The sequence below is a fragment of the Neopelma chrysocephalum genome, unplaced genomic scaffold (assembly GCF_003984885.1).
Source record: "Neopelma chrysocephalum unplaced genomic scaffold, ASM398488v2 Primary Assembly neopelma1_84, whole genome shotgun sequence".
Taxonomy (NCBI): domain Eukaryota; kingdom Metazoa; phylum Chordata; class Aves; order Passeriformes; family Pipridae; genus Neopelma; species Neopelma chrysocephalum.
In genome coordinates this window covers 11,457,661-11,481,104 of record NW_020897746.1, presented here as the reverse complement: position 1 = coordinate 11,481,104, position 23,444 = coordinate 11,457,661, and the positions used below count along the sequence as shown (strand labels likewise).

The window sequence follows — 23,444 nt, the reverse complement described above, 5'->3', positions numbered from 1 at the left end:
TTTTTTTAATTTTTAATTTTTTTATTTTTATTTTTTTATTTTTTATTTTTATTTTTTATTTTTATTTTTTATTATTTTTATTTTTTATTTTAATTTTTTTTTTTTTCTCTGAGCAGAAAATTAATTGTTCCTCTGCATTCCTGCCCTCAGGGCTCTGGAAGGTCGCTCTTGGCAGTCCTGCCTGACCTGCTGCATCAAGCTGCACAAGAGGCTCTGCAAGTCCACAAGGAATGGGTTTTGGTTCTCCATTCCTGCCACTGCTGCCACGCTGATTGCCAAGGTTGCCAAACTTCAGCCCACAGCAGTGAGTACCAAGGAACCACTCTTGGCTTGGTGGGAGCAAGATATCCAGAAATATTCCAGATATGGTACAACAGATCGGGTTTAGATCAGATCCATCCTCAGTTTGGAGAACTTGCCACTCTAACCAAGACTGTGGTACTTTCAGAAAGTTGTGAAATCACCTCATGATTTTTGTTCTTATTGAAAATCAGGTCAAATGCTCAGGTTGGCTGTCATAAGCTTTATGTCTGGTTTTTGTGAACAGATGTTGTCTTTATTTCCTTGGACAAGCATTCCTAAGCACAAGCTCTCTGTGAGCATTGCCTTTTCCCAGCCTCCCTCTGTTCTCTATTCAAGCAGTGGTGGGTCTCTTGCTGGGCACTTCTGTGCTTTGGATACATTTTTAGGCCTTCTTTTTAGAAGCATTGATTTAAATCACGTGTTGCCCTCCTGTTTGACCCGTTGTGGTTTGCTGTCTCCTCCTGTGTGTGTGGCAGGTTCCAGGAGAGGCTGGGCAGGGAAGTCCAGTGGGAGAAATGTTCCGAGAGGCTCTGAGAGACACTCGAGCCTGGTTCAGAAACACTCTGAGAGAGAGGCTGCTGAAAGAGTCCCTGGAGCACGTGGTGTTCTCTGTCCGTTGGGAACTTCAGGTTTGTCACCTTCTAATAATGTCTTACTGCAGCTTAACCATAAAGTCCTGGGTCTGGTGGCTCCTTGCTGGGAGCTGGAGCTGCTGTGGCTGGGTGAGGAGTGAGGTGGGGATGGGGCAGTGTTGGAAGCACTGCTGGGCTGAGGAGCAAAGGGCTGGAGTTGGTGCTGCTCAGCTCACCTTGGTTCTCCTTTTTCTTAGCTGTTTCCAGGGGTGTTTCTGGGGTGAGGAGCTGCCCCTGGTTGGGGTTGTCCTGCTCCCTGTGTGTCCCACTGGTTGTCCTTCAGGCCTCCCAGCAGGCAGAGCTCAGAGCAGCCCCAGCCCTCCCTGGGACAGTTTCCAGCAGCAAGTGGTTCATCCAAATGTCTCCTTCGGTAACTGAGACATTTACACACTGTTTGGGCTTAAAAGCTGCCTTTTGCAGCTCTGGGAGTGCCCCTTTGCTTCTGGATGCAAAAACCTGGAGGGACCACAGACCGTCTGAGGAGTGTGGGGCCTCTCTTCCCCATTGTTCTTTTAATTTCTTTCTCTGACTGTCAAATCTCAGCATTCAGTGGTTTGGGGTTTGTTTGTTTCTCCCCTGCAGGCCTGGAATGGGTTTGTGAAGATCACCTTTCCAGATGAGGAGTTCACCAAGACCTGGAAGAACACTTTACTTGAAGATCTGAGGACAAGAATCCAGGGGGTAGGGGAGGCTCCAGGCAGTCACAGCTGGTGGTTCAGGGGGGATGGACCATCTTCTGCTGTGCTTGGAGAAGGAGCACGTGGAAACGCGGCGGCTTTGGTTGTAAAAATTGCCATTGCTGATATAAACTGTGTTCTGGAGGCTCAAAAATGGGCCGTGACAATGAACCACTCTGTAATCCTGGTGTCAGGGTTTCTGCCCGGCTGCAGGGCTGGGATGACGTCCTGGTGCTTCAGAGGAAATGGCACATTTTGAGCAATTACCATCTCTATAGTTTTAAGCACCAGGGGGTGTAAAGCGAACACTTAAGGGCTCAGAGAAGCAAAGCTGGTGCTTCTCCCCTCGTTGTGCAGAAGTGGTGCTGTTCAGGCTCCCAAATGCACGCCCACATTTGTGAGTCCCTTCTAAACTGACCTTGTGTGTCTCCTCATCTTTTCTTTAAGCTGTTAATTCTCAGGGCGGAACCAGGAAACAAATATTTCCTGCTAAAGGCTTGGCTTGGAGAGATGGATATTAAATGAAGATGGATATTAAATAATCTCTTCCAGGCCCTAAGAAATGGGCTCATGTGTGGCCCCACTGGAAAACTCGCACTTTCCAACCCAGTTCCTTTTATTGCCTCGATAGCAGCACTCCACGTCAGAAGAAACACTTTTTGGGAACTAAGTTGATAAGAAACCTCCCTTCTGCCCTCCAGGAGCCTCCAGTGAACCGAATCTTGGTGTACTGCTGTCAGAAAAATCAGTTCACACACCTGGACCCTTCCATCGACCGCTGCTTCCAGGACTGTGCCACAGAGGCTGTGACTGCAGCCTGCCAGGTACTGCACCTGCCTGGGAGGGGAGGGACAGGCAGGAAGGAAAAGTAGGAAAGGGAAGGTGGGAGAAAGAGAAGTCGAATGTCCCGTTGCACAGAAATCCTGTTGGTGGCACAGGGATGTGCCTCATGCTGGAAGGGGCGTGGGATGTTGCTTGGGTTGCTGTGGGTTGTTTAAGTCTGTTAAACCAACAACAAAAAGCACTGAAATCAGGGGATGAGTGTCCACTGCTAAAGGGTCCACGAGGGAGGCCTGTGATGTGTCTCCATGGTGAGTTCTGGTGTCACACAGCTCCTTTGGAACGTGCCTCAGCACTGGAGGGTGGGACTCCTTGGCATCAGTGCCCAGTTCTGAGATGCAGCCACGGCGTGATCCCAAACCCTCCTTCATCCCTGCCCTCCCCTGTGTGCCCTGGCAGACAGAGAGCAACCTCCTGGAGAAGATCTCTGCCTACAGCCTGGGCAGGTTCAGCCAGCTCGTGTCCACCATCATCGTGGAGTCCTGGCCCCTCAGGAGGGAGCAGTCTGAGGGCAACTTTGATAAGATTCTGCACCACCTGCTTACGTGGCCTGACACCAAACAGATCTTCAGCTTTAGTGGTATGTCTGTGGTTAGATTTAAGCTCTGGGGAGCCACGGTGCCGGGCAGCAAACCCAGAGAAACTGCCCTGCTCTTGTTTTATTGCTCATCTCAAAGTCTGAGGTATTCAGCCTGCCTTTGGAGAGGAAAGGCCAAGGAAGAGGGATCCAGTGTTCCTCCTGTGCTAATCCACTGCAGCTGCCTCAGGATTTGTAGACCAGAATTTTTTTCTCTGAGTGGTTCTCAGAAGTTGTTGCCACACGAAAATACCCAAGTGTTGACCATGTGAATGGATCCAAGGGGCTTGTGTTTGCTCACAGGGCTTGGGTGTGGGTTCTCCATGGGAGGTTTCCAAATTCCTGTCCTGAGATCCTGGTTTTTCGTTCAGAAAGACATTGAGGGGTTGGAGGGTGGAGTCCACAGGCTCTTGGGTAGGGATTCAGTAGGAGATGGACTCTCTGTACCATGACATGGAATAGTTGATGATTCTGCCTGGGTTTTTGGGCAGCAGGGCTGATCTAGGTTTGACCTGCTTTGTTTCTGGAACAGGAAGAAACAGAAACCTCACAGAAAAACTCACAGATGAAGCCAAGGACATCATGCACGCAGCAGACTTTGTGTTTGAGAGTGTCACTGAGGACATGCAGAAAGGCTGCATCCTTGTGAAACATCTGGAAGAGGTTTTCCAGCATGAGGAACAGTTCATCTGTATCTGGGAGACAAGTAAGAGACGTGTTGAGAAGTGGTGTGGTTGCCTTGGAGCATCCCTGCAGTGATGGGTGTCCTGCCCTGCTGATGCTCCAGGGATCAGGAATGTTGAGGAGCTCCAGCAGTGCTGCCCTTTGGCCTTTGCATGGAGCTCCCAGCCCCAGTTTGGGCTGTGTCTCTGCAAATCCCAACCTGAGCCAGGGGTGCAGGGCATGGGAAGGTTCTGCCCTGTGACTGCAGGTGGGTTTTCTTTCAGAGCACCAGCAGCTGCCACGTGAAACAAAGGAAGGACTCCTGAGAAGCCTGAAAGAACTGCTGCACACGAGGCAAGAAGAGGTCACACATCTCAGGAAGGATCAAAAAGCAGTAGGAACCTTCCTGAGCATGTGCAGGAAGGTGCAGGCATCTGTGAAAGGTACAGTTCTGGGGGGGGACAGTCTGACAGTGGCAACTCCAGAAAACATAATTTTCCTTGAAAATGCCTTGGCTCTTGCAAACAGGTTTGATTCTAAACCACAGGGAGGCTGAGGAGGGGTGGGGGAAATAAACCCAGAGCACTGGGGAGATCAAATGACACTTCCAGGGCCCCACCTGCCCAGTAGCATTTTGTGGCTTGGGGGGTTGGGTGGAGTGAGCTGGAGCCAGGCTGCAACACCTGATCCCTGACCTGTCTCTCTCACAGTGGATGTAGGTGAAGTGGAATCTCAACACTCGGAAGATCTTCGCTTAAAAAGACTGAATAAAGTGGTGAACGTGGGAAAGAGGCCCCTGCAGAGCTACTACAGCCTGGGGCCAGAGCTGAAGGGATTTGTCCAGAAAATGCACTCTTTTAAGGACAGCCTGATCTTCCAGCAGTTCTGGGAGGAAGCAGCACAGGAGGCAGGAGAGCAGTATGAGTATGAATGGCCAGAAGAAGAGGAGGAGGAGGAGGAGGATGAGGAGGAGGACGCTGTGCCTGAATTGGACCTCAATGATGTTTTGACCAGTGTGATCCGCCCTTGCTTTACCAGCTATGAAACGCTGTACAATGATCTCAGGTCAGGAAGTCTCACACTTTCTGCAGTCGATAAAGTTTTTCAGGAATTCACAAATCACCCTGAAGATCTCAGGACGGAGCTAAACACCATCTGTGAGCTTCGACCTGGAGAAAGCAGGTCCTGGATCGACCAGCGAGTTCAGCAGATCCAGCAGTACCATGAAATGCATTTAACTTTTGATGCTGCAAAGATCATTGCCAATGTCAAAGAGAACTTAAGCCTCTCTGGTGACTTCAGTATCCTGGAACACTTGCTGGATATAGTAAGTATCCCCTCCTTCAGGTCTGTACTGCCAAGGTGTTGGCTAAATCTGAACCTTCCCACGAGTCTATTGTAGCTTGTCAAGAACAATTCCTTGTCCCAAAAATATTTTTTTGGGGTAAAAATCAGGCGTTCAAAGTGCTTTTGTGTCATCATTCCTAAAAGACACATGATGTTCCTATGTTGGGATGTGGCTTTGCAGAGGGCTTTTCTCTCCCTGCTGCAGAACCAGTGGCATTTCCCAATTCCAGACTGAATGTTATGTTTGCACTGCTTGCTTTCTAGACAGAAAAGCTCGAGTCCTCCAAGACCCAAAAGCTGGATTCCATCAGCCCTGAGCTGGTGCAGGCCAAGACGTGGCTGCAGGGCATCACTGTGACCCGCCGGGGCTGCCTGAGGGAGCTGGCCCAGCAGAAGGAGTTTGTGTGCTGGGTCAGGGGAGCACTGAAAGGTGTGTGCTGCTCCCCCAGGAGTTAACCAGAGAGTACTGGAAGGGATGGCAGCTTGTGTGGGGGCAGAAGGAACAAGGAACACTCTCTATCCCTGACCCATCTGCTTTGTGCCTTCACTGCTTCTGGTGTTGATAGCTACAAACACCTCTCGTGGGTTTTGGTGTGGAATGTGCTATAAAATCCCTTTAAAGGTGTCCTGCACTGCAGCTGGTGCAGCTCACAGTGACCACCCTGCCCAGGGGCTGGGCCTGGGGGGCTTTAGTAGCTGCTACTACTCAGTTCAGAGTGGTTGTTTCAGGCAGTGGAACTGTGTCTGCCAGCTGGGTGGGCTGACTGGGACAGACCCCCCTGACCTGCACGGACACCCCCACCCCAGGCACGGGTCCCGTCCCAGCTGGGGCTCTGCTGATGGGGGAGAGCAGGGCCAGGGGGTCCCCAGGGTGGATGGATCACGGGGGAAGCTGCTGGTGGGATGGGGGGAGGGCAGTTGCACAGGATATGATGTTCAAAGCATCCTTTCTGTGTTCCCTGTGGGGGTGTGGGGTCGTGTTCAGGCTGCCTCCTTTGTTGTTCACTTGTGTTTGTCTCACTGAAGATATAAATGAGCTGAAGGTGTTCGTGGACCTGGCCTCCATCTCTGCTGGGGAGAATGACATGGATGTGGACCGTGTGGCCTGTTTCCATGACACTGTGCATGGCTACTCCTCCCTGCTCTATGAGCTCAGGCAAGAGTCAGGCTTCGAGGACTTCATGCGCTGCTTGGAGAAGCTGTGGAGAGCCCTGGACAGTGATGAGAATCTCCCCAGGAAACTGGTGAGTTCTGCTGGAGCAGGTCCTCTCTGCGTCCTCCTGCCTTTCTGCCTTCCAAGAGTGGCTGGAAGTTTGGCTGCATAGGGCAAATGGGGACATCACAGCAGTTCTTGTTATTGGAAGAAAAGCATCTGATGTTTCTGTGGCACAGAAATTCACTGCAGCACTGACTGGTGTGGCAGAGCTTTCTCCAGAGCTCTGCTGGAGCTTTCCAGCGTGACCTGGTGTAGCTCTGCTCGTGCAAGAGTTTGGTGTGAAAGAGGGGAGGCAGAGGGCTGGGAGCTCTCACCCTTTGCAGCAGGGCCTGTTTCTCTAGCGGGAGGTGTTGGAGCACTGTGGGCTCTGTTCACCCCCGTGGAGTGGGTAAGGAACAGCTGTGCAGACAGACCAGGCTGTGGCCAGTGCCCATTCCCCTTCCTTCCCCATCCTGAAAGTCTCGTGCCAGCCCAAGCTGTTTGTCCTGAACAGATGTATCTGTTGTAATCCTGGCAATGCTGCCAGGTCAGGGCAGTGAGGGCAGTGTGTGCTCCCCACAGCGAGCCTCAGCCCAGCACCTGGAGTGGCTGAAGACAGTGAAGGAGAGCCATGGCTCCGTGGAGCTGTCCTCCCTCTCCCTGGCAGCTGCCATCAACAGCAGAGGAGTCTATGTCCTGAGAGCACCAGCTGATGGCCAGAAGGTGAGGCAGCTCAGCTCCCCCTCCCCTCCTGCTCCCAGAGACCGGCTGGAGCTTTTCTCCCGCTGCACACACAGCTCCTGCCCCTGAGTGCTCCCCTGGCTGGGCAGAGCCTCAGGCACACCCACACTAATGATTTCTGCCCTGGCAGGTCTCCTTGGACAGTGTCCTGTGCTTCACCCTCCCGGGGAGCTCGGGGGAGGACGAGGCCTCACGGAAATACTCCCTGGCAGAGCTCCGGGAGCTGCAGAACAAACTGATGCTCATGTCAGCAAAGGGAGAGCAAGGCCTGGAGGTGGAGAGGTTCTCTGAGGTCAGATTCCAAACCCAGGGGGTTACTGAGGTTGGGGCTGGGGCTGGATTTTCCCTTGAGTATCAGCTCTTAAGACTGTGGTTGACAGCTGAGTTGCTGGGGATGGATGGTCACAGGCAGATGGGTGTTCCTGTCTCTGGTTCCTTGCTAAGGTGGGACTGAGCTGGAGACCAGACAGGGGACTGGTATCTTTATTCTCTGTGTGCACTGGGGATGCTCCTGGCTGAGAGCATCTCTGTGCTTTTGCAGCAAGCTGGGGTTCCTTACTGGTTTCCTGGGGGTTCCTTACTGGTTTCCCGGGGGTTCCTTACTGGTTTCCTGCTGTTAAAAAGTCACAGAGAGTCTGTGGTTGCTGTACAAGGCCTGACAAACACCTGGACCAAAGCCTTTCTTTTCACTGGAAGTCTTTCCTGTGGTTTCGTGGCTGGGACTTGTCTTGGTAAACTACCTTAGTGTTTTTTCTGTCTCCTCTGCCCTCACACAGGTCTTTTCCAACGTCCAGAGACTTGCACAGGCCTTTATAGACCTTTATTCAGCTGGGAACATGCTGTTCCGCTCCTGGCTCGCCCACGTGTACTGTTCACCCAGGAGAGAATCCTGTGTTCTTATCGACTTCTCCCTGGGCCCCCTCCCGGTGCTGGAGGGGCAGGGGGACATGGCAGCCGTGCTCCCAGGCCTCTGCAAGACCATGGAGGGTTTCCTGGAGAGCTGGAAGAGCTTCATGTACGGGAAACGGTTCCAGCACTTCTACCTGAACTACTACACTGCTGAGCAGCTGGTGTTCCTGTGCTCAGAGCTGGGGCAGGGCACACCCAGCCAGGCTGCCCTCACCATGCTTTCCTTCCTGAACCCAGACTGCACCGAGCAGGATGCACTCAGAGCTGCTGAGAGGGAGCTGCCTCCCAGCTCGGGGAAGACTGTTTCTGATTTGCAAGTGCTGCTGGGCAGGGAGAAGGACCTGACTGCCCAGCTGAAGTGCATCTGGGAGTGCTACATGAGCGACATGGGCTCCTTCCTCCCCGGCTGCCTGGACATCGACTGGCTGGGCGTGTGGCTGGGGGAGCTGGCCGGCCGGGGCAGGGGCTGTGTCACCCGGGAGTTCCCCCAGGACCTGCTGAGCCTGGGCCAGCCCAACCTCATCACCTGCCCTCGCCCCGAGGTGCTCAGCTCTGCCCTGGCCATCTACATGAACAGCCCCGAGCAGCCCCTGCCCACCTTCGACGAGGTTCTCCTGTGCACCCCCCAGACCAGCGCCGAGCAGGTGGGGCTGTTCCTCAGGAGGTGCCTCATTCCCTGCAGCCGAGGGGAGAAGATTTACACCATGCTGTACGCGGATGAGCTGAGCTACGAGGTCAGCTGCAGGGCAGAGGAGCTGTTCCAGGACCTGCAGCGCTGCAGCAGCTCCTACCGCCTGGTGATCGTGTGCGACTGCGAGCGGGAGCACAGCTACATCCCCTCTGCCTTCAGCCACTACAAGGTGCACATGATACCCCAGAGGCCACGGGCTGAGATCCAGCAGTACCTGCAGCACCACTTCAGAGTGGCTCAGCCCTCGAGCTCGGCCGCTTCTGTGTTCAAGGGCAACATGTGTGTTGGGATTGTGTCCTCCAGGAGAGCTGGCGTGGGTAAGGTGGCACGTGCCAAGTGGGGTCTGCTGAGGGTTGGAAAGCAGAGCGGGGCTCACCTTGTCGGGTTTTGTGTCCAAGTGCTCAATATCTTAGTCAGAAAGAGCGACTCAGACTCTACCCAGTGCAGTGGTGTGAAAACTGGACGTCACCTTGTGTTGTCCTGAGATGGGCACCTCTGGAGATGGGTCACCTTCTGACTGACACCTGTTTTGTTCTGCTCACTTGTGTAATTAACATATAACTAATGCTGGGTGAGCTGAACCTGACCTCCTGAGGGTAACACATGCCTGCAGGAAATGGGCTGTGAGGTGGGACAAGGGCTGCAGAGGCTGCCTGTGTTCCTGTGTGGGAAATGGTTGTTCAGTGGCTCTTAATGCAAAAAGCTGGAGGGGATGTTAAGTAAAACTCCTTATCAGGCTGAAAAGCAAACAGAGGAAGGTGGTTTTCAAGCGGGGTTTGGCTGAATTGTGGAACCCAAAGCTTTACACAGGCTTAAAAAGTGATCAGGTACAGTCAGGAGAGAAACCTCCATCAAGGGCTGTGATCACAAAGATGCTGTTTCTGCCATCAGAGCTCCTGAGCTGCAAACCTCTGAAAAAACACTGCACAGGACTCAGAGTTACAGCTGTGTTCTTACCCTGGTTTGACTTCAGAAACAAGCACAGAATAGATTCAAATCCTAATAAAGAGTAAAGCCTCTCTCAGTAATGGAAGCAAAACGAGCCATGTGGATAACAACAGCAGTGGCTTGGATTCCAGGCTCCAGCTGCTCAAACCAGGTTTAGGCTTCCTTCTGGAATGCCTTTTGGGGAAGGTTCAGAGATTTCAGAGCATAGGGTATTTAAGCATTTTATTTCCTTCTTTCTGTTATGGCTTTAATATGGTGTATTCAATATCAATGGCTTTAATTCTTGTGGTGTTTTTTGAAACAGGGAAATCTCTGTATGTGAAGAGGCTACATGAGAGGCTGCAAGAAGAGCAGCCTGACTGTACAGAACTTCTGGAAACCATCAGACTAATTGAACCAGAAGTGGATGAAGATAAAGTGCTAAAATCTCTCCTGCCTTTTCTGACGAAAGAACACCAGACAAAGCCCGTGATATTCCATTTTGATATCACCTCCTCAGTAAGTACATCCTTCCCACAGCTGCCTTGCCCAAGAAGTCCTGTATGGATCCTTGCAGGAGTTGTTTCTTTAAAGCTCTTGTTTCTTAGTTTGCCATTTCTCAAGGTTGAATATTCTAATTGTTGTGTAACACAAATAACTCATTACAGGTTTCCTGGAGAAGCTGTAAAGTCTCATCCTTGGGGGTACTAAAAACTTGGCTGGGTGTGGCCCTGGGCAGCCTGTTCTGGCTGAGCCTGCTTTGAGCAAAGAACCTTCCCACCCTCAGCTGTTCTGTGGTTCTGTGAAGTTGTGATGGGTAAATGAAGAGGAAATGCCTTTGTGTCTTTTCTTGTGACAGGTGCAACGTGGAATTCCAGAGTTTCTCTTCAAGCTACTGGTTTTGCAGTACCTGACAGATAATAATGGCAACATGTGGCTGCGACAGAAGTGTCACCTGTATGTCATTGAAATCCTGGAGGTGTCCCCAGTGCCAAAGAAAGCAGCCACACCTGTATGTACACAGCAGTGCTCCACTTCTGGGCATTTCTCAGTCATTTTGCTCGTGGTTGTACATGGAGACTGTAACTGTAAACACAGCACAGGAATTCTCTGCTCCGTTTGGGGTGTGCTGGGTGTCATTACAAAGTGAGACTAAAATCAGGCAGTAAATTGGGCCTGTCATGATTCCCTTGGGTTGATGATTTCTGAAGGCTCATTAGTCCAAGCCTCACTGGCCCCACTGTAACATTTATAGGAATTGTTAATTTGCAGGTTTGAAAGTATTGGAATATTTATGTGGAGCTAAAAGAATGGTGTGGAAGTGACGGTTTCTTGGGTTTAGTTTTCTTCAAGGTAGCACTGAGAGGGGACTGGAGGTGACACAGGACTCGTGTTCCAGGGAGGAAAGTGTAGAAGGGAATAGAATTCATTGGTGCCCTTTGTGTGGAAGAAGGGATACACGGGGGAAAAGGTGTCCTGGTTGTACAGGCTGGCTCCTGTTACTCGGGTCTGTGGTTTTAGCCAAGAAGACTGTTAAGAACAGATTAAACTGAAGAAGATCAGGGCTCTGATCACCAGCTCTGTGATGACTCTTTCCTTTCCTCTTCTCCAGATGTCAGCAAGCCAGAAGTATAACTTCATAGATGTGTTCCCTAAAGTAACGTGTAAGTCTCCCAAAGAAGTACTAGAAATGGAGACACTTGGAAAACACTCTGGGGATGTTTCAGACCCGGGAATGGACGAGGAGGAATTTCGCAGCGAGGCTTTCCAGAGACCTTTCCAGTATCTGAAGAGGTTTGATCAGGGGTGTGACCTGGACATGTTCTGGTATGAAGCCCACTCGGTGGAGGGGAGCCCAGCGGAGTGTCTGCAGCTGTTCCTGCTGCACTGCGGGATCGTGGATCCCTCCTGGGCAGAGCTCCGCAACTTCGCCTGGTTCCTCAACATCCAGCTGAGAGACTGCGAAGCTTCTGTCTTCTGCAACCCTGACTTTGTCCAGGACACTTTGAAAGGTTTCAAAAACTTTGTCGTTACCTTCATGATTCTGATGGCGAGGGATTTTGCGACGCCCTCCCTGAACATCTCCGATCAGAGCTCGGGAAGACAGTCCTCCCACCTGGAGAACGTGGCGGAGGAGGATCTCCTTCCGTTCCGCATTCGGAAGAGGTGGGAGTCGGAGCCTCACCCCTACTTGTTCTTCAACGAAGATCGCGTGTCCATGACCTTCATCGGGTTCCACTTCCAGCCGAACGGCCCTCGGGGTGTCGATGCCGTCAACCCCCTGAACGGCAGCGTCATCAAGAGGAACATCATGACTGCACAGCTGTACCACGGCTTGTTGCTGCAGAGGGTTCCCTTCAACGTGCCCTTCGATCAGCTGCCTCGGCACGAGAAGCTCGAGAGGCTTTGCATGGTGCTGGGGCTCTCCTGGGTGGTGGACCCCGACGAGACGTACGAGCTCACCACGGACAACATGCTGAAGATCTTGGCCATTGAGATGCGGTTCCGATGCAACATCCCCGTTGTCATCATGGGAGAGACAGGCTGTGGGAAGACCAGGCTGGTGAAGTTCCTGTGCCAGTTACGCAGGAGCTTCGTAGAGGTGGAGAACATGAAGCTCGTCAAAGTGCACGGAGGCACCACCGCAGAGATGATCTACGCCAGGATCAGAGAAGCAGAAGCCCTGGCTATAGCCAACAAGGAGCAGCACGGGTTGGACACCGTCCTGTTTTTCGACGAGGCCAACACGACAGAGGCCGTGAGCAGCATCAAGGAGGTTCTGTGTGACCGCACGGTGCAGGGGAAGCCTTTGGCCCCTGGCTCTGGCCTGCGGATCATCGCGGCCTGCAACCCCTACCGAAAGCACACGCCCAAGATGATCCAGCGCCTGGAGTTGGCTGGGCTGGGCTACCGAGTCAAAGCAGATGAGACCAAGGACAAGCTGGGGTCTGTCCCTCTGAGGCAGCTCGTGTACCGGGTCCACGCGCTCCCGCCCAGCATGATCCCCCTGGTGTGGGATTTCGGGCAGCTGAACAACCTGACGGAGAAGATGTACATCCAGCAGATCGTGCAGCGCGTCGCAGAGCAGGTCCCCATGGAGCAGGGCGAGGTAGAGGCCATCACAGAGGTGCTCTTTGCCTCCCAGAAGTACATGAGGCAGAGGGACGACGAGTGCAGCTTCGTCAGCCTGCGGGACGTGGAGCGCTGCATGGAGGTTTTCAAGTGGTTTTACGAGCACAGCGAGCTGCTGCTGAGGGAGCTGGAGAAGTACCTGGCCGAGAAGAAAGCACCAAAGGGCAGCGTTGAGAGGAACAACACTATCTGGTCCTTGGTGCTGGCAGTTGGGGTCTGCTATCACGCCTCCTTGGAAAGGAAGGAGGCCTACAGGAGTGCTATCAGCCAGGTCCTTCCAAAGCCTTACGACACCCAGAAAAAGATTTTGGAAGAAATCTCCCTGATGCAGGACTTGTTCCTGAGTGGTGTGCAACTCCGGGATACCATAGCAAGAAACTTGGCCTTGAAGGAAAATGTCTTTATGATGGTCATCTGTATTGAGCTAAAAATCCCTCTTTTTCTCGTCGGGAAGCCTGGGAGTTCCAAATCCCTTGCCAAAACCATCGTGGCCGATGCTATGCAGGGCCAAGCAGCTCACTCCGATTTGTTCAAGGACCTGAAGCAGATCCATCTCGTGTCTTTTCAGTGCAGCCCCCTCTCCACTCCGGAGGGAATCATAGGCACTTTCAAGCACTGTGCTCGATTCCAGGAAGGGAAGAACTTGGATGAATACGTCTCCGTGGTGGTTTTGGATGAGATTGGGCTGGCAGAAGACTCTCCCAAAATGCCCTTGAAGACTTTGCACCCGCTTTTGGAAGATGGCTGCATAGATGATGTCCCTCTTCCTCACAAGAAGGTTGGCTTCATCGGGATTTCCAACTGGGCCCTGGACCCTGCCAAGATGAACCGAGGCATCTTCGTGTCTCGTGGGGACCCCAGCAGGGAGGAGCTCATCGAGAGCGCGAGGGGGATTTGCTGCTCATCACGAGGGGCTTTGCAGAAGGTCGAGCCCTATTTCCATCCCTTTGCAGACGCGTATGAAAACATTTGCAAGGCCCAAGACAGGGAGTTCTTTGGTCTCCGTGACTACTACAGCCTCATAAAGATGTTTTTCGCCTTGGCCAAGAGCTCCAAGAGCGAGCCGACGCCTCGGGACATCGCCGAGGTGGTTCTTCGTAACTTCGGTGGCAAAGACGACGTCAATGCCTTGGAAATATTCACCTCAAAGTTACCAGAGAAAGGAGAGATACATGCTCATGACGTCAGCAGGATTGAGCTGGTCCGACAGAACATTTACAGCAGCGCTGAGGATGTGGACTGCAGGTACCTGCTCGTGTTGACTGAGAACTACGCGGCGCTGCAGATCCTCCAGCAAGCTTTCTTCACCGCCCGCCAGCAGCCAGAGATCATCTTTGGCTCCAGCTTCCCTAAAGACCAGGAATACACCCAGATATGCAGGAACATCAACCGCGTGAAGGTCTGCATGGAGACCGGCCAAATGGTCGTGCTGCTCAACTTGCAGAACCTCTACGAGAGCCTCTACGACGCCCTCAACCAGTACTACGTGTACCTCGCTGGCCAGAAGTACGTGGACCTGGGGCTGGGCACCCACCGGGTGAAGTGCCGCGTGCACCCCAAGTTCCGCCTGATCGTCATCGAGGAGAAGGACGTGGTGTACAAGCACTTCCCCATCCCGCTGATCAACCGGCTGGAGAAGCACTACCTGGATATCAGCACCGTGCTGGACAAGGGGCAGAGGGAGACGGTGCGGGAGCTGCAGAGGTGGGTGCAGGAGTTCTCGGCGGTCAGTTCGGAGGAGCACTTCCTGAGCCGGCAGCGGTACCGCCCGGCCGACGTGTTCGTGGGCTACCAGCCCAGCACCTGCGCCTCCGTGGTGCTGCAGGCCACGGAGAGGCTGCGGGCACAGTGTCCTCCTGGGGAGCTCCAGGCCCAGGTGAAGAGGGAGGCCCAGCTGGCCCTGCTGAACTGTGCCACCCCCGACGCCGTCGTCCGCCTCTGCGGCTCCGTGGGGATGTTCATGGCAGACTCCCTGGCCAAAACCTACTTCAGGCAGCAGCAGCACACGTCCTTCGCGGACTTCCTCCGCGCTCACGTCCACCAGGGGTCTGGGTCCCAAACAGCCTTCACGGAGGTGAGTGCCTGGTGGGGTCCTCCCAACACCCCCAGACCTGCCCTCAGGTTTTGGTTTATCCTGCCAGGGATGTCCAGCGTGGCCCTGGGTTGCTGTAACAGCCCCTTTGCCTGTTGGCAGTGTTGGTTTTGGGGTGCAGAGCACAGGTGTGAGGGGTCTGTGCTGCCTGCCCTCTGCATTCCTGCCCCTTGTCCCCAGGTCACCACCTTCTCCCGGCTGCTCACCGGTGCCGACGCTGCCTGCCTGGAGAGGGAGGTGCAGGGGAAAGCCCAAAGGCCCCAGATCCTGTTCCTGCAGCAGTTTGACACAGAATATTCCTTCCTGAGGAGCATCAGGTGAGTCTGGGCGTGTGTTATCCCTGCTTGGAACAGGCCATCAGAGGGGTGGGAGGTGTGTGGGCAGAACACCTGGAGTCACACATGGAAAAGGGAGGCAGGAGCCCGTGCTGTGCTCACAGTGGGCTGGCTCGGAGCAAACCTTCTCAGACACAGGTGGGGTTTGGTGTTTTAATCTCCCCTTCTGCCTGCAGCAGCCAAAGCTAATGTGGAGTGACTGGTTCTTTAGTCTTTAATGTTTGGTTTTTACACTTAGTGACTTCTGTTAAATCCCTTTTCACTCTGCAGGGATTTCCTGGATGCCACTTCAGGAAATAAAGTCCTTATTATTCAGACAGACTTTGAAGATGGCTCTCAAGATGCCCAGCTCGTCGCCTCTGCCAAGTAAGTCGGGTGTGAAGTGGTTCAATTCTGCTTGGCCACTCCTCACCACCTTTGCTTGTTAGTGCTGTTTGGGGATTTCAGACCCTGGAATGTGCAGTCCTTTATTCTGCAGCAGAGTGAATCTGGATGCACTAATTATATTTCAAATAATAACCCATAGCCCAAGTCAAAATAAACTAAGGTGGGTCAAGTGAGCAGATAATCCCCTTTGAGACGTGAATTCTACCCACTGGCTGCAGGAGTCCTGAAGAGCTGAGGGTCAGGGGGATCACTGGAGGCACAGCTTGGCCGGGTGGAAGGAGTGAGAGTCACTTGGCCTGTCTGGGGAGAGGAAACGTGTCTGCCCAGAGTTAGGACCCGTGCCCTGAGGCCTGTGTGTGCTCTGTGGTGCAGATACACCGTTGTCAATGAGATCAACAAGGGGGACCTGGGAGATGTCTCTGTCTTTGTTTACTTCATCATGAAGCTTTCCCGGCTGGAAGGAGGGACGTCCTACGTGGGATTCCATGGAGGTGGGTGAGCCCATCTGCCCCTCCTCGCTCTTCAGCTGCCTCCAGGCAGTTGCTTCTCTTGCTCACTGTCCTTTTGAATGCTGAAGATCTGGGCTTGGTGTGTCCTGTGCCTTGTCAGAGCTGCTTCCCTGCCCCACGGGGGCTGGCCTGGGGGATCAGTGCCTGGAGAGAGCAACACACAAACACAAGGGTAACTCCCTGGGCACGTTGTCCTCTGGGAGGCCCTGGAACACGTGCTGAGGTGTTCTGCCCTCAGCACAAGGCTCCTCTGGGTCTGGTGGCTCCTGAGAGCCTCAGAGCCCTGGTCCTGTGCGTGCCCTGCCAGGGAGTGTGTTCTGAGGGAACCCTGCTGCCCCTTCCCACAGCCAGAGGTGAGAGTCAGTGAGCTCTGAGTGTAAACCCACAGGTGCTGGCAGGTAGTTCTTGGGAAGCTGTTTTAGAAGAACAGGCTGCAGGCACGGGATGATTTCCTGCTGCTGCTCTGTCCTGCAGGCCTGTGGCAGTCAGTGCACATCGACGACCTGCGCAGGTCCAGGGACATGGCCTCGGACATGACGGCCCTGCAGAACCTCACCATCAGCCAGGTGTTCTCTGAGGGCTCGGGCAACACCACAGGTGAGCTCTGTGCTGATGTGCCAGTGGGGAAAAGGGGAGCTGTGGTCCCAGACTTGGTGCTGGAGGAACCACTGGTGCCTGGTACAATAGAACTGTGACTGTCCCTGCTCAGAATGTGGGTTTTTGAGGGGATCACAACTAGTATTTGTATTTATGCTACAACTTTGGGTCATCAGGTAAGGTTATTTGGTAGTTTTACCTTTTTCTTTTGGCAGAAATTTGGCATTTGCACTGCTCAGCAGCCTGAGTGCTCTGTCCCATCACCAGAGGCAGCAGGTGCTGTGTGACAGACACCACTGACAAGGGTCTTTCTTTCCCCTCAGTTTTTTCTCACTCTCACACTGCCTGGTAGGATTCTGGGAGAGCTCAGGGCATCAGCTCAGTGTCACTTCTTCCAGTTCTTGCTGCATGAAGCCTGACAGCCCCAGCAGCTGTGTCTGTATTTGGGAGGTGGATGCAGGTGCTAATGGATCTGACAGATCTTCTGCTGATCTGGGATGCACTTGCTGAAATAAACCCTTATCTGACTGATGCAGAAATTTACTGCTGCTTTCTAATAAAAATTCTACACCTTAGTTGCAGCTCTGCCTGTGAATGGAGAAGCACAGGAGGAAGAGATGGAGGTTGAAATGCCAGTGTCAGAAGCAGAGCACTGTGAGGTCAGTTCAGAATACATTTGTTTGCTTCTCAGCTGTCAGGATGGGTCTCTGCTCTGTCATCCATAGGTGCAACACACCTTTTGCATCCCCATTGCCTTGAAATCCATCAGCAGTACTTGCATCATGAATGTGAATGATCAGGCAAAAATTCCTCCTCCCCACTGTCCAGCCAAAATCAGCATCACTAAAGAAATAAACCATCTTAAGGACCCCCTAAATTCTAATTTTCAAAAATCAGCTTTAAAGGCTTCTGCTGCCTTTCTCACCCTGAAGGTGGGAGCTGTGTTTCTGAGCCTGCCTCTCCAGCTGGGTGTGCTTTGGGGTGTGCATTGGAGCCGTGCTGGGGCTGGCTGAGAGCTTGGCTGTGCTGCAGCCACACTCCCACTGGCTCCCGTTCCCCTCCCAGCCTCAGCTGGAGGATGCCCAGGACAAGGGACGTGTGGCTTTTGCCCTTCACGTGCTGAAACGTTCCCCAGGGAGGGCAAATTTTCCCTGGTCATGTTTATCATTTTCGCTTTTCCTGCTGAACTGCTGAATCTCTCACCTGTAGGAATCTTATCTTGGCACAGATGCTGTGTCACAGGCCAGTCTGAAAGGGCCACAGGAGTTGCATCGTGTACTTGACAGCAGAAGGACTCAGAAGTGCAGTCTGGGATGAGAGCTGGGAGTGGGGGTGCCAGGGAACAGACCTTTTCCAGAGAACACTGTGACCATCCCAGGAGGGGTGTGCTGGGGCAGGAGGAATGATCCTGTTCCTGCTGTTCTGGGCAGGGTGAGGTCCTGGACACCACTGTGCTGCTGAGGACCTGTGTGCAGAGTGCTGTGGGGATGCTGCGGGATCAGAACGAGGACCTGAGTCGGAGCAGGAAGCGCATCAAGATCCTCCTCGGCCTCCTCTCCAAGGAGGATGAGCTGAAAGGTACCTGCTGCAGGTCCCTGGGCATCTGGGGGACCCCAACCCATGTCAGTCAGGTCACTGGGGACCCAAAGGTCACTGTAGATGAGGAGGATCTCCCAGGAGTGTGTGTGTGTCCCTGTTGCTCCTTTCATGGCTGTGGGGCTTTTCCTGGAGTTCAGGTGGTGCCTTTCTCTCTGGCTGTGCTGGCTCTGGTGGGTGGGGTTTTTTTTTCCCCTAGTTGGCTAATTATTGAAACAACTGTAAAACGCTGTGCTTGGTGGGATATCTGCATTTGGATGCAATGCTAATACAGCAGAAAATGCAAGTTCCTTCTTGTTTTGTAGCCTCTTTCCTGAAGGTAACAAAGGCTCGTCTCTCCAGCCTCCTGAAGAAGCAAGAAGAAAATTCCCTTCACCCCAAAAACTGGGTGCTTCGGGAGGCTTCCAACCTCAGTGCTCTGCAGGAGGGAGGCACCTTCAGGTGAGGACAGCAGCAATCCTTGGGGTGTGCAGGCTCCCAGGAAGGGTCTGCAAATGGCACCCTTGCAGCAGAGGCAGCAGTTTTGTGTAATCTGAATATCTGCAGTGTCAGCCCTCCAGTCTGTGCTGGAAACCCTCCAAAGGCAGTTTTTAGCCTCTCCTGGCTCCTGAGGGGGGTGATTTAGAGCTGAATGGGCTGTGCTGGGACAAGAATGCTCAAATGCTTTGAGTGGAACAGTGGGATTACAGGTGAGCCAGGACTGAGAGAATTGTAGGGGTTTATTGGTGGTATTTTTTTCCCTTAAGGGCAGGATTAGGATTTTCTCTCAAGCAAATGTCAGCAACTATTCAGGACAGTCACCTCCCTGGAGATCACTCCTTCCCAGGAGGGTAGACACTGAACTCTTCCATATAAACAGAAAACTAGTAACAAAAGTCTGAAGAATACTGAAAATAAAAACTACCTTTTCCTTCCAGGTGGTCCTTTCATGTACTTCTCTTCTGCCTTGTTGTAACCAATGTTATCCGTGGCAGCAATCGTGTAGATGACGGCCTAAAAAAGCATTTAATTCATTTATAATCATTCAACAAAAGTAAATCACGAGTTTTTGTGTCTCTCTCTGCCCCAAAGGCACACCCTGTGGAAGCGAGTCCAGAAGGTGATCACTCCATTCCTGGCTCTCCTGATTTCTGTCATAGACAGGGATGGCAACCTGGAGCTGTTGGCCAGGCCAGCAGCAAAGTGGGTGACAGACCTGTGGATGTTCATCTTCAGTGACACCAAACTCCTGACTGTGCCCTCCGGGGTGGGGAAGAGCAGGTGAGCCCAGGGGGAGCAGCAGGAGGGCTTGGCTGGGCCCTGGGACCAGCCCTGGCTTTAATCCCACCTGGCAGAGGGACTCTGTGCTGTGCCCAGGGCAGTGGGCACTGCTGGGGGCTGCCCAGGTCACTGCCACGTCCTGCCCAGCCCCTGCAGCCCCCGTGTCCTGCCAGGGCAGCCCTCTGGCCAGAGGATGCTGGCTGAGGAAGGGCTGGTGCTGCACAGCTGGCAAAATGAGCTGGATCAGAGCCCTGCAGTTCTCTCCCCTTCTCTCATCCCCTCCTAGGGCTGATTTCTTGCTTTCTGCACCCTCCGCCTCTGCTGTCTGAATGTGCTTCCCAGGAAAAAGCCCAGTGCACTAATGGCCTTTTAATCTCCCAGCTCTCAGCCAGAGGTAATTCTGGTGCAGAACAACATGGTGGTGTCTGCTGATGCTGGGAATGAGATGCCCTTCAGCTGGAGGATAAAGGAGTACCTGGATGAGATGTGGTTGGAAGCTCAATACATCCAAAACACCGAAGGTGAGAGCCCGGCTCGAGCATCTCCATCCACCTGCCCCGTGAGCTCTGGTTTGTCACTGCTGTGCCCCTCCAGGACACTGGAGTCACCTTCAGTCCCTCTGTGGTCCTCCAAGCCAGCAGAGCTCTGTGCAGGCAGCTTTTCTTTGTGCTTCTCACTATTAATCTTCCTCACCTATCTGTGCCCTTGCATTCAAAGTGCTGTGGAGGTGCCAAGAGTTAATGACAAGGTGAGATTCCAGAAATACGACACTGGTGCTGGGCTGATGAGGCCTGGCCTGAGTCCCTCGTCAGTGCCCTGAATGGGGGGAGTGCTGGATGCATCAGTGATTAATTAGGTGTCAGTCTGTCTAGGATAGATGCTGTGTCAAAGCCAACCTCCTCCCAATATCCAGCTTTTTTCTGCATTCTCGTTTTCCAGACCATGCTGAGAAGTTTGTGGATATCTTCCAGAAAACTGCCCTGGGAAAATTTATCTCTGCTCTGCCTGAGGAAGACAGGCAGATGCTCTTCCAGTGCTACATCACAGACTTTATTTTCCTGACCATCAACGTGTCCTCCCAAGTGGAGCTGCAGGTCAGTGTCTGGAACAAGAGCTGGAAACCCTCTGGATGGAGAGGAGAGCGTGATGCTTGTGAATGTGTCCTCCTGAATCAGTCCTGCCTCTCAGAGAAAACCCCCTCTGAGACAGACCAACAGCAAGGGCCCCCCAGAGCAGCTGCTTTGACACCGAGCAGTGCTGAGGTTGCTCAGAAAGCAGCGCCCGTATAAACTGACACATTTAAGGCTGCCTTTGTAAGGAACTGACTCTCTTCTCTCAGAGGGTTTTGCCAGTGTTTCTGGTGCAAAACTGATCATATAGAAGCCCTTTTTTAACGTTGGTTTCCCTCCTCCCCCCCGCAGTGCCTGCGCTCCGCCTTCGTGTCCTGCGTGGCCGAGTGGGCGGCCGCGTCCCCCCGGGCACAGGAGCCCGTGCCCGCCCTGCCCTGGGTCCACCTGGCATACAACCAGTTCAGGAGCCGCCTGCAGAACCTCTCCAGGATCCTGGCTGTGAACCCCCGTGTGGTTGTCTACCTCATCAACCAGGAGGGATGTGGAATGCCACGCTCAGAGATGGTAGAGTGGCTGCCAGGCACTTTGTGGTCCCCGGCCCTGGCAGGGAGCTCTGTCTTCCCTGGGTTTAGCTGGTGTTCAGTGTCCTTTGGATTTCAGCAGCAGCAGAGGGGGAAGCACAAGCTCAGCACCCTCGGAATTAGGAATGATCTGCTGTGTTGTTGTTGCTACTGGCAGGTTTTAGAATAGTTTGCCCTGCTTTTGCATCAGTTTAAAACAGTCCTAATGGGCCGAGCCACAGGCATGAGAATTCCAGAGCTTAACACAGTCAAGTGGAAGGTTATTCAGTAGAACATGTGCTCTAGCAAGGTCCATGAGTGATTCTGAACTGCAGCTGTTGTGTTACACTTGGCCCCCGTGTCCGTGTCCAGGTTTTGGACGTGTTGGCTGCCCTGGTGTGTGCTGAAGAGCTGGAGAACCAGGTGCTGACATCCCCCCCCGAGGTCTGGCTGCAGAGAGTGAGGAACCTTCAGATGCCCGTGGAATTTCTGTGTAAAGAGAAGGATGCCCAGCGGGGTGGGGGTCGGTGCCATCAGCTGCTGAGGGAACTCAGGTGGGTACCACAGCCCTGATCCTCTGCCTGGCTGGGAATTAGGGCACTGGTACAGCCTGGAGCTGCTTGGGGCTGCTTTTTTCAGACTTCTCAAACCTTTCCAGATTCCTGCTGGGCTCAATTACATACCAAGCAGCAAGAACCACATTTTTTCCTCTCGTCTCCTGTAGATTCTCCCTCTAAATCTGGCAGTAGCATTCGGTGCATTCCATCTGGGTTCAGGGGTTATTTAAAACTCTCCTCAGGTTCCTGTCAACCAGCAGTGCCTCCCCACTTCATCCCCTGGGCACAAAGGCTGTGGGAGGTGGGGAATTTCACTGCATCTTGTCTTTTAGAAGAAAGCCTGGAGAGGTACCCCAATTTCTCACAGAGCTTGTTTAGTTTATCTGAGGTGAAGAAAACATAGTTAACTGTGATTAGTATTTTGTAAATTACTTTTTTCACACAGAAGTTAGAGGTGTGGGAAGGTGTGTGCAGTGGTGCTGGTCCTGCTGCAGTGCTGCCTCCAGGCCAGGCCCCTGGGTTGGGTGCTGTGTGTGTTCTGCCCTCCACAAAAATCCCTTTGGATAACAAAGGGGCAAAGTAAGAATGTCATGAGAAGTGCAGAATTGCTGCAGTGGGGAGCATGAAAAGCAGTGAGATCACTGACTGACCCGACTGCAGTGCCATCCCTGCTCTCAGCTCACAATGTTCTGTTTGAAACCCTGCTCTCCTTCCCTCAGAGCCTGCTGGAACCGGGTGTTTGCCATGGCTCTGTTTGTGGAACACGTGTTGTTTGGCCTCGACACCGTGATGCCAGAATTCGAGATTTTAGTGAAAAAATACACTCTGCGTCTTGCCAAGGTAAAGCTGAGCTGTGACTTCACCTCTTCCCTCTTCGCTTCTGCTGATCGTGGGAATTTTTGTCTGGGGTGTTGGAGCTGAGTCACTGAGCTTTGTCCTCTCCCCCTGCAGTGTTTCCAGCACGACTCAGACATGAAGACCCACCCAACATTTCTTGCAGTGGTGACAGTGCTGTGGGACTGCAAGGACGAGGTCAGCAGCAGGCTCTACAGGTACTCACAGGGGACAGGCAGGGGCATGGCCCATGTTGCCAGCACATTTCTGGGGGTAAGGCAGCACTTCATGTGTTGTAGTGAAAGCCAGATGAGAGCAATAACCCCGTTTGATTCCGCACCCTGGGCTGAGCAGTGAGCCAGCTGGCCTGGCCTTATCTCCTCTTGGTCTAGTTGCAGATGAACATCTTATTAAAGGCTTTTGATAAGACAACATGGAAGCAGTTGTGTTCATTGTTGTTCCTGGATTACAGATACGGTCTGCAGCCGTGTCCCATCTGCCTGGGAGAGCTGAAGGATCCCATCTGCCTGCCCTGCAACCACGTGTTCTGCCACAAGTGCATCAGCACGTGGCTGGTGCCAGCACAGATGCACTGTCCACGCTGCAGAGCCGCTGTGGGGGATGTGGAGTTGACTGTCTCCAAGGAGATCAGGTATTCCACCCTCTCCAAGGGGGGAGCCTTGTGGTGGGGCAGGTGTGGTGAGGAATTTCTCCACTCTGAGGTTGTCACCGTGAGCAGAATGGGGGAGGGAACTCTGCTTCTCTCCCTCTGGAACCAAACAGGTCCTGTCCATTCTGTCGGGAAGAAGCTGCCTTGGCCCCTGTAAGAAAACTGTAAATTACACAATCATAGAATGGTTGGGGTTGGAAGGGACCTTGAAGATCATCTAGTTGGAAAGCTGGAAAAGTATCTCACCTTGGTGACTTTTGCCTTTATCTGCATGATTCCTCCATTATTTAAGTGGTTCTGTATTTGAACATTCTGTATTTAAGTGGTTCTGTATTTGAACATT

The 23,444-nt window shown here is 52.9% G+C and overlaps 1 protein-coding gene across 2 annotated transcripts in view; it reads left to right on the top strand.

The window, feature by feature from the left end:
* The window catches only part of RNF213 (ring finger protein 213), a 56,305-nt gene that overhangs the window by 9,479 nt on the left and 23,382 nt on the right, over nt 1–23,444 (top strand). For both annotated transcript variants that reach the window (XM_027691457.1, XM_027691456.1), the window contains exons 12-42: nt 151–304; nt 780–932; nt 1,518–1,616; nt 2,314–2,436; nt 2,852–3,032; nt 3,562–3,735; nt 3,977–4,135; nt 4,403–5,019; nt 5,304–5,469; nt 6,066–6,283; nt 6,817–6,957; nt 7,106–7,267; nt 7,752–8,892; nt 9,828–10,021; nt 10,362–10,514; nt 11,115–14,708; nt 14,907–15,043; nt 15,332–15,427; nt 15,821–15,939; nt 16,432–16,554; nt 17,131–17,213; nt 17,985–18,132; nt 18,456–18,591; nt 19,222–19,410; nt 19,792–19,931; nt 20,350–20,504; nt 20,832–21,044; nt 21,413–21,594; nt 22,317–22,437; nt 22,549–22,649; nt 22,904–23,083. In XM_027691457.1, coding sequence (XP_027547258.1) covers nt 151–304; nt 780–932; nt 1,518–1,616; nt 2,314–2,436; nt 2,852–3,032; nt 3,562–3,735; nt 3,977–4,135; nt 4,403–5,019; nt 5,304–5,469; nt 6,066–6,283; nt 6,817–6,957; nt 7,106–7,267; nt 7,752–8,892; nt 9,828–10,021; nt 10,362–10,514; nt 11,115–14,708; nt 14,907–15,043; nt 15,332–15,427; nt 15,821–15,939; nt 16,432–16,554; nt 17,131–17,213; nt 17,985–18,132; nt 18,456–18,591; nt 19,222–19,410; nt 19,792–19,931; nt 20,350–20,504; nt 20,832–21,044; nt 21,413–21,594; nt 22,317–22,437; nt 22,549–22,649; nt 22,904–23,083 — 9,552 coding nt within the window. The remainder of the gene's footprint in view (nt 1–150; nt 305–779; nt 933–1,517; nt 1,617–2,313; nt 2,437–2,851; nt 3,033–3,561; nt 3,736–3,976; nt 4,136–4,402; nt 5,020–5,303; nt 5,470–6,065; nt 6,284–6,816; nt 6,958–7,105; nt 7,268–7,751; nt 8,893–9,827; nt 10,022–10,361; nt 10,515–11,114; nt 14,709–14,906; nt 15,044–15,331; nt 15,428–15,820; nt 15,940–16,431; nt 16,555–17,130; nt 17,214–17,984; nt 18,133–18,455; nt 18,592–19,221; nt 19,411–19,791; nt 19,932–20,349; nt 20,505–20,831; nt 21,045–21,412; nt 21,595–22,316; nt 22,438–22,548; nt 22,650–22,903; nt 23,084–23,444) is intronic.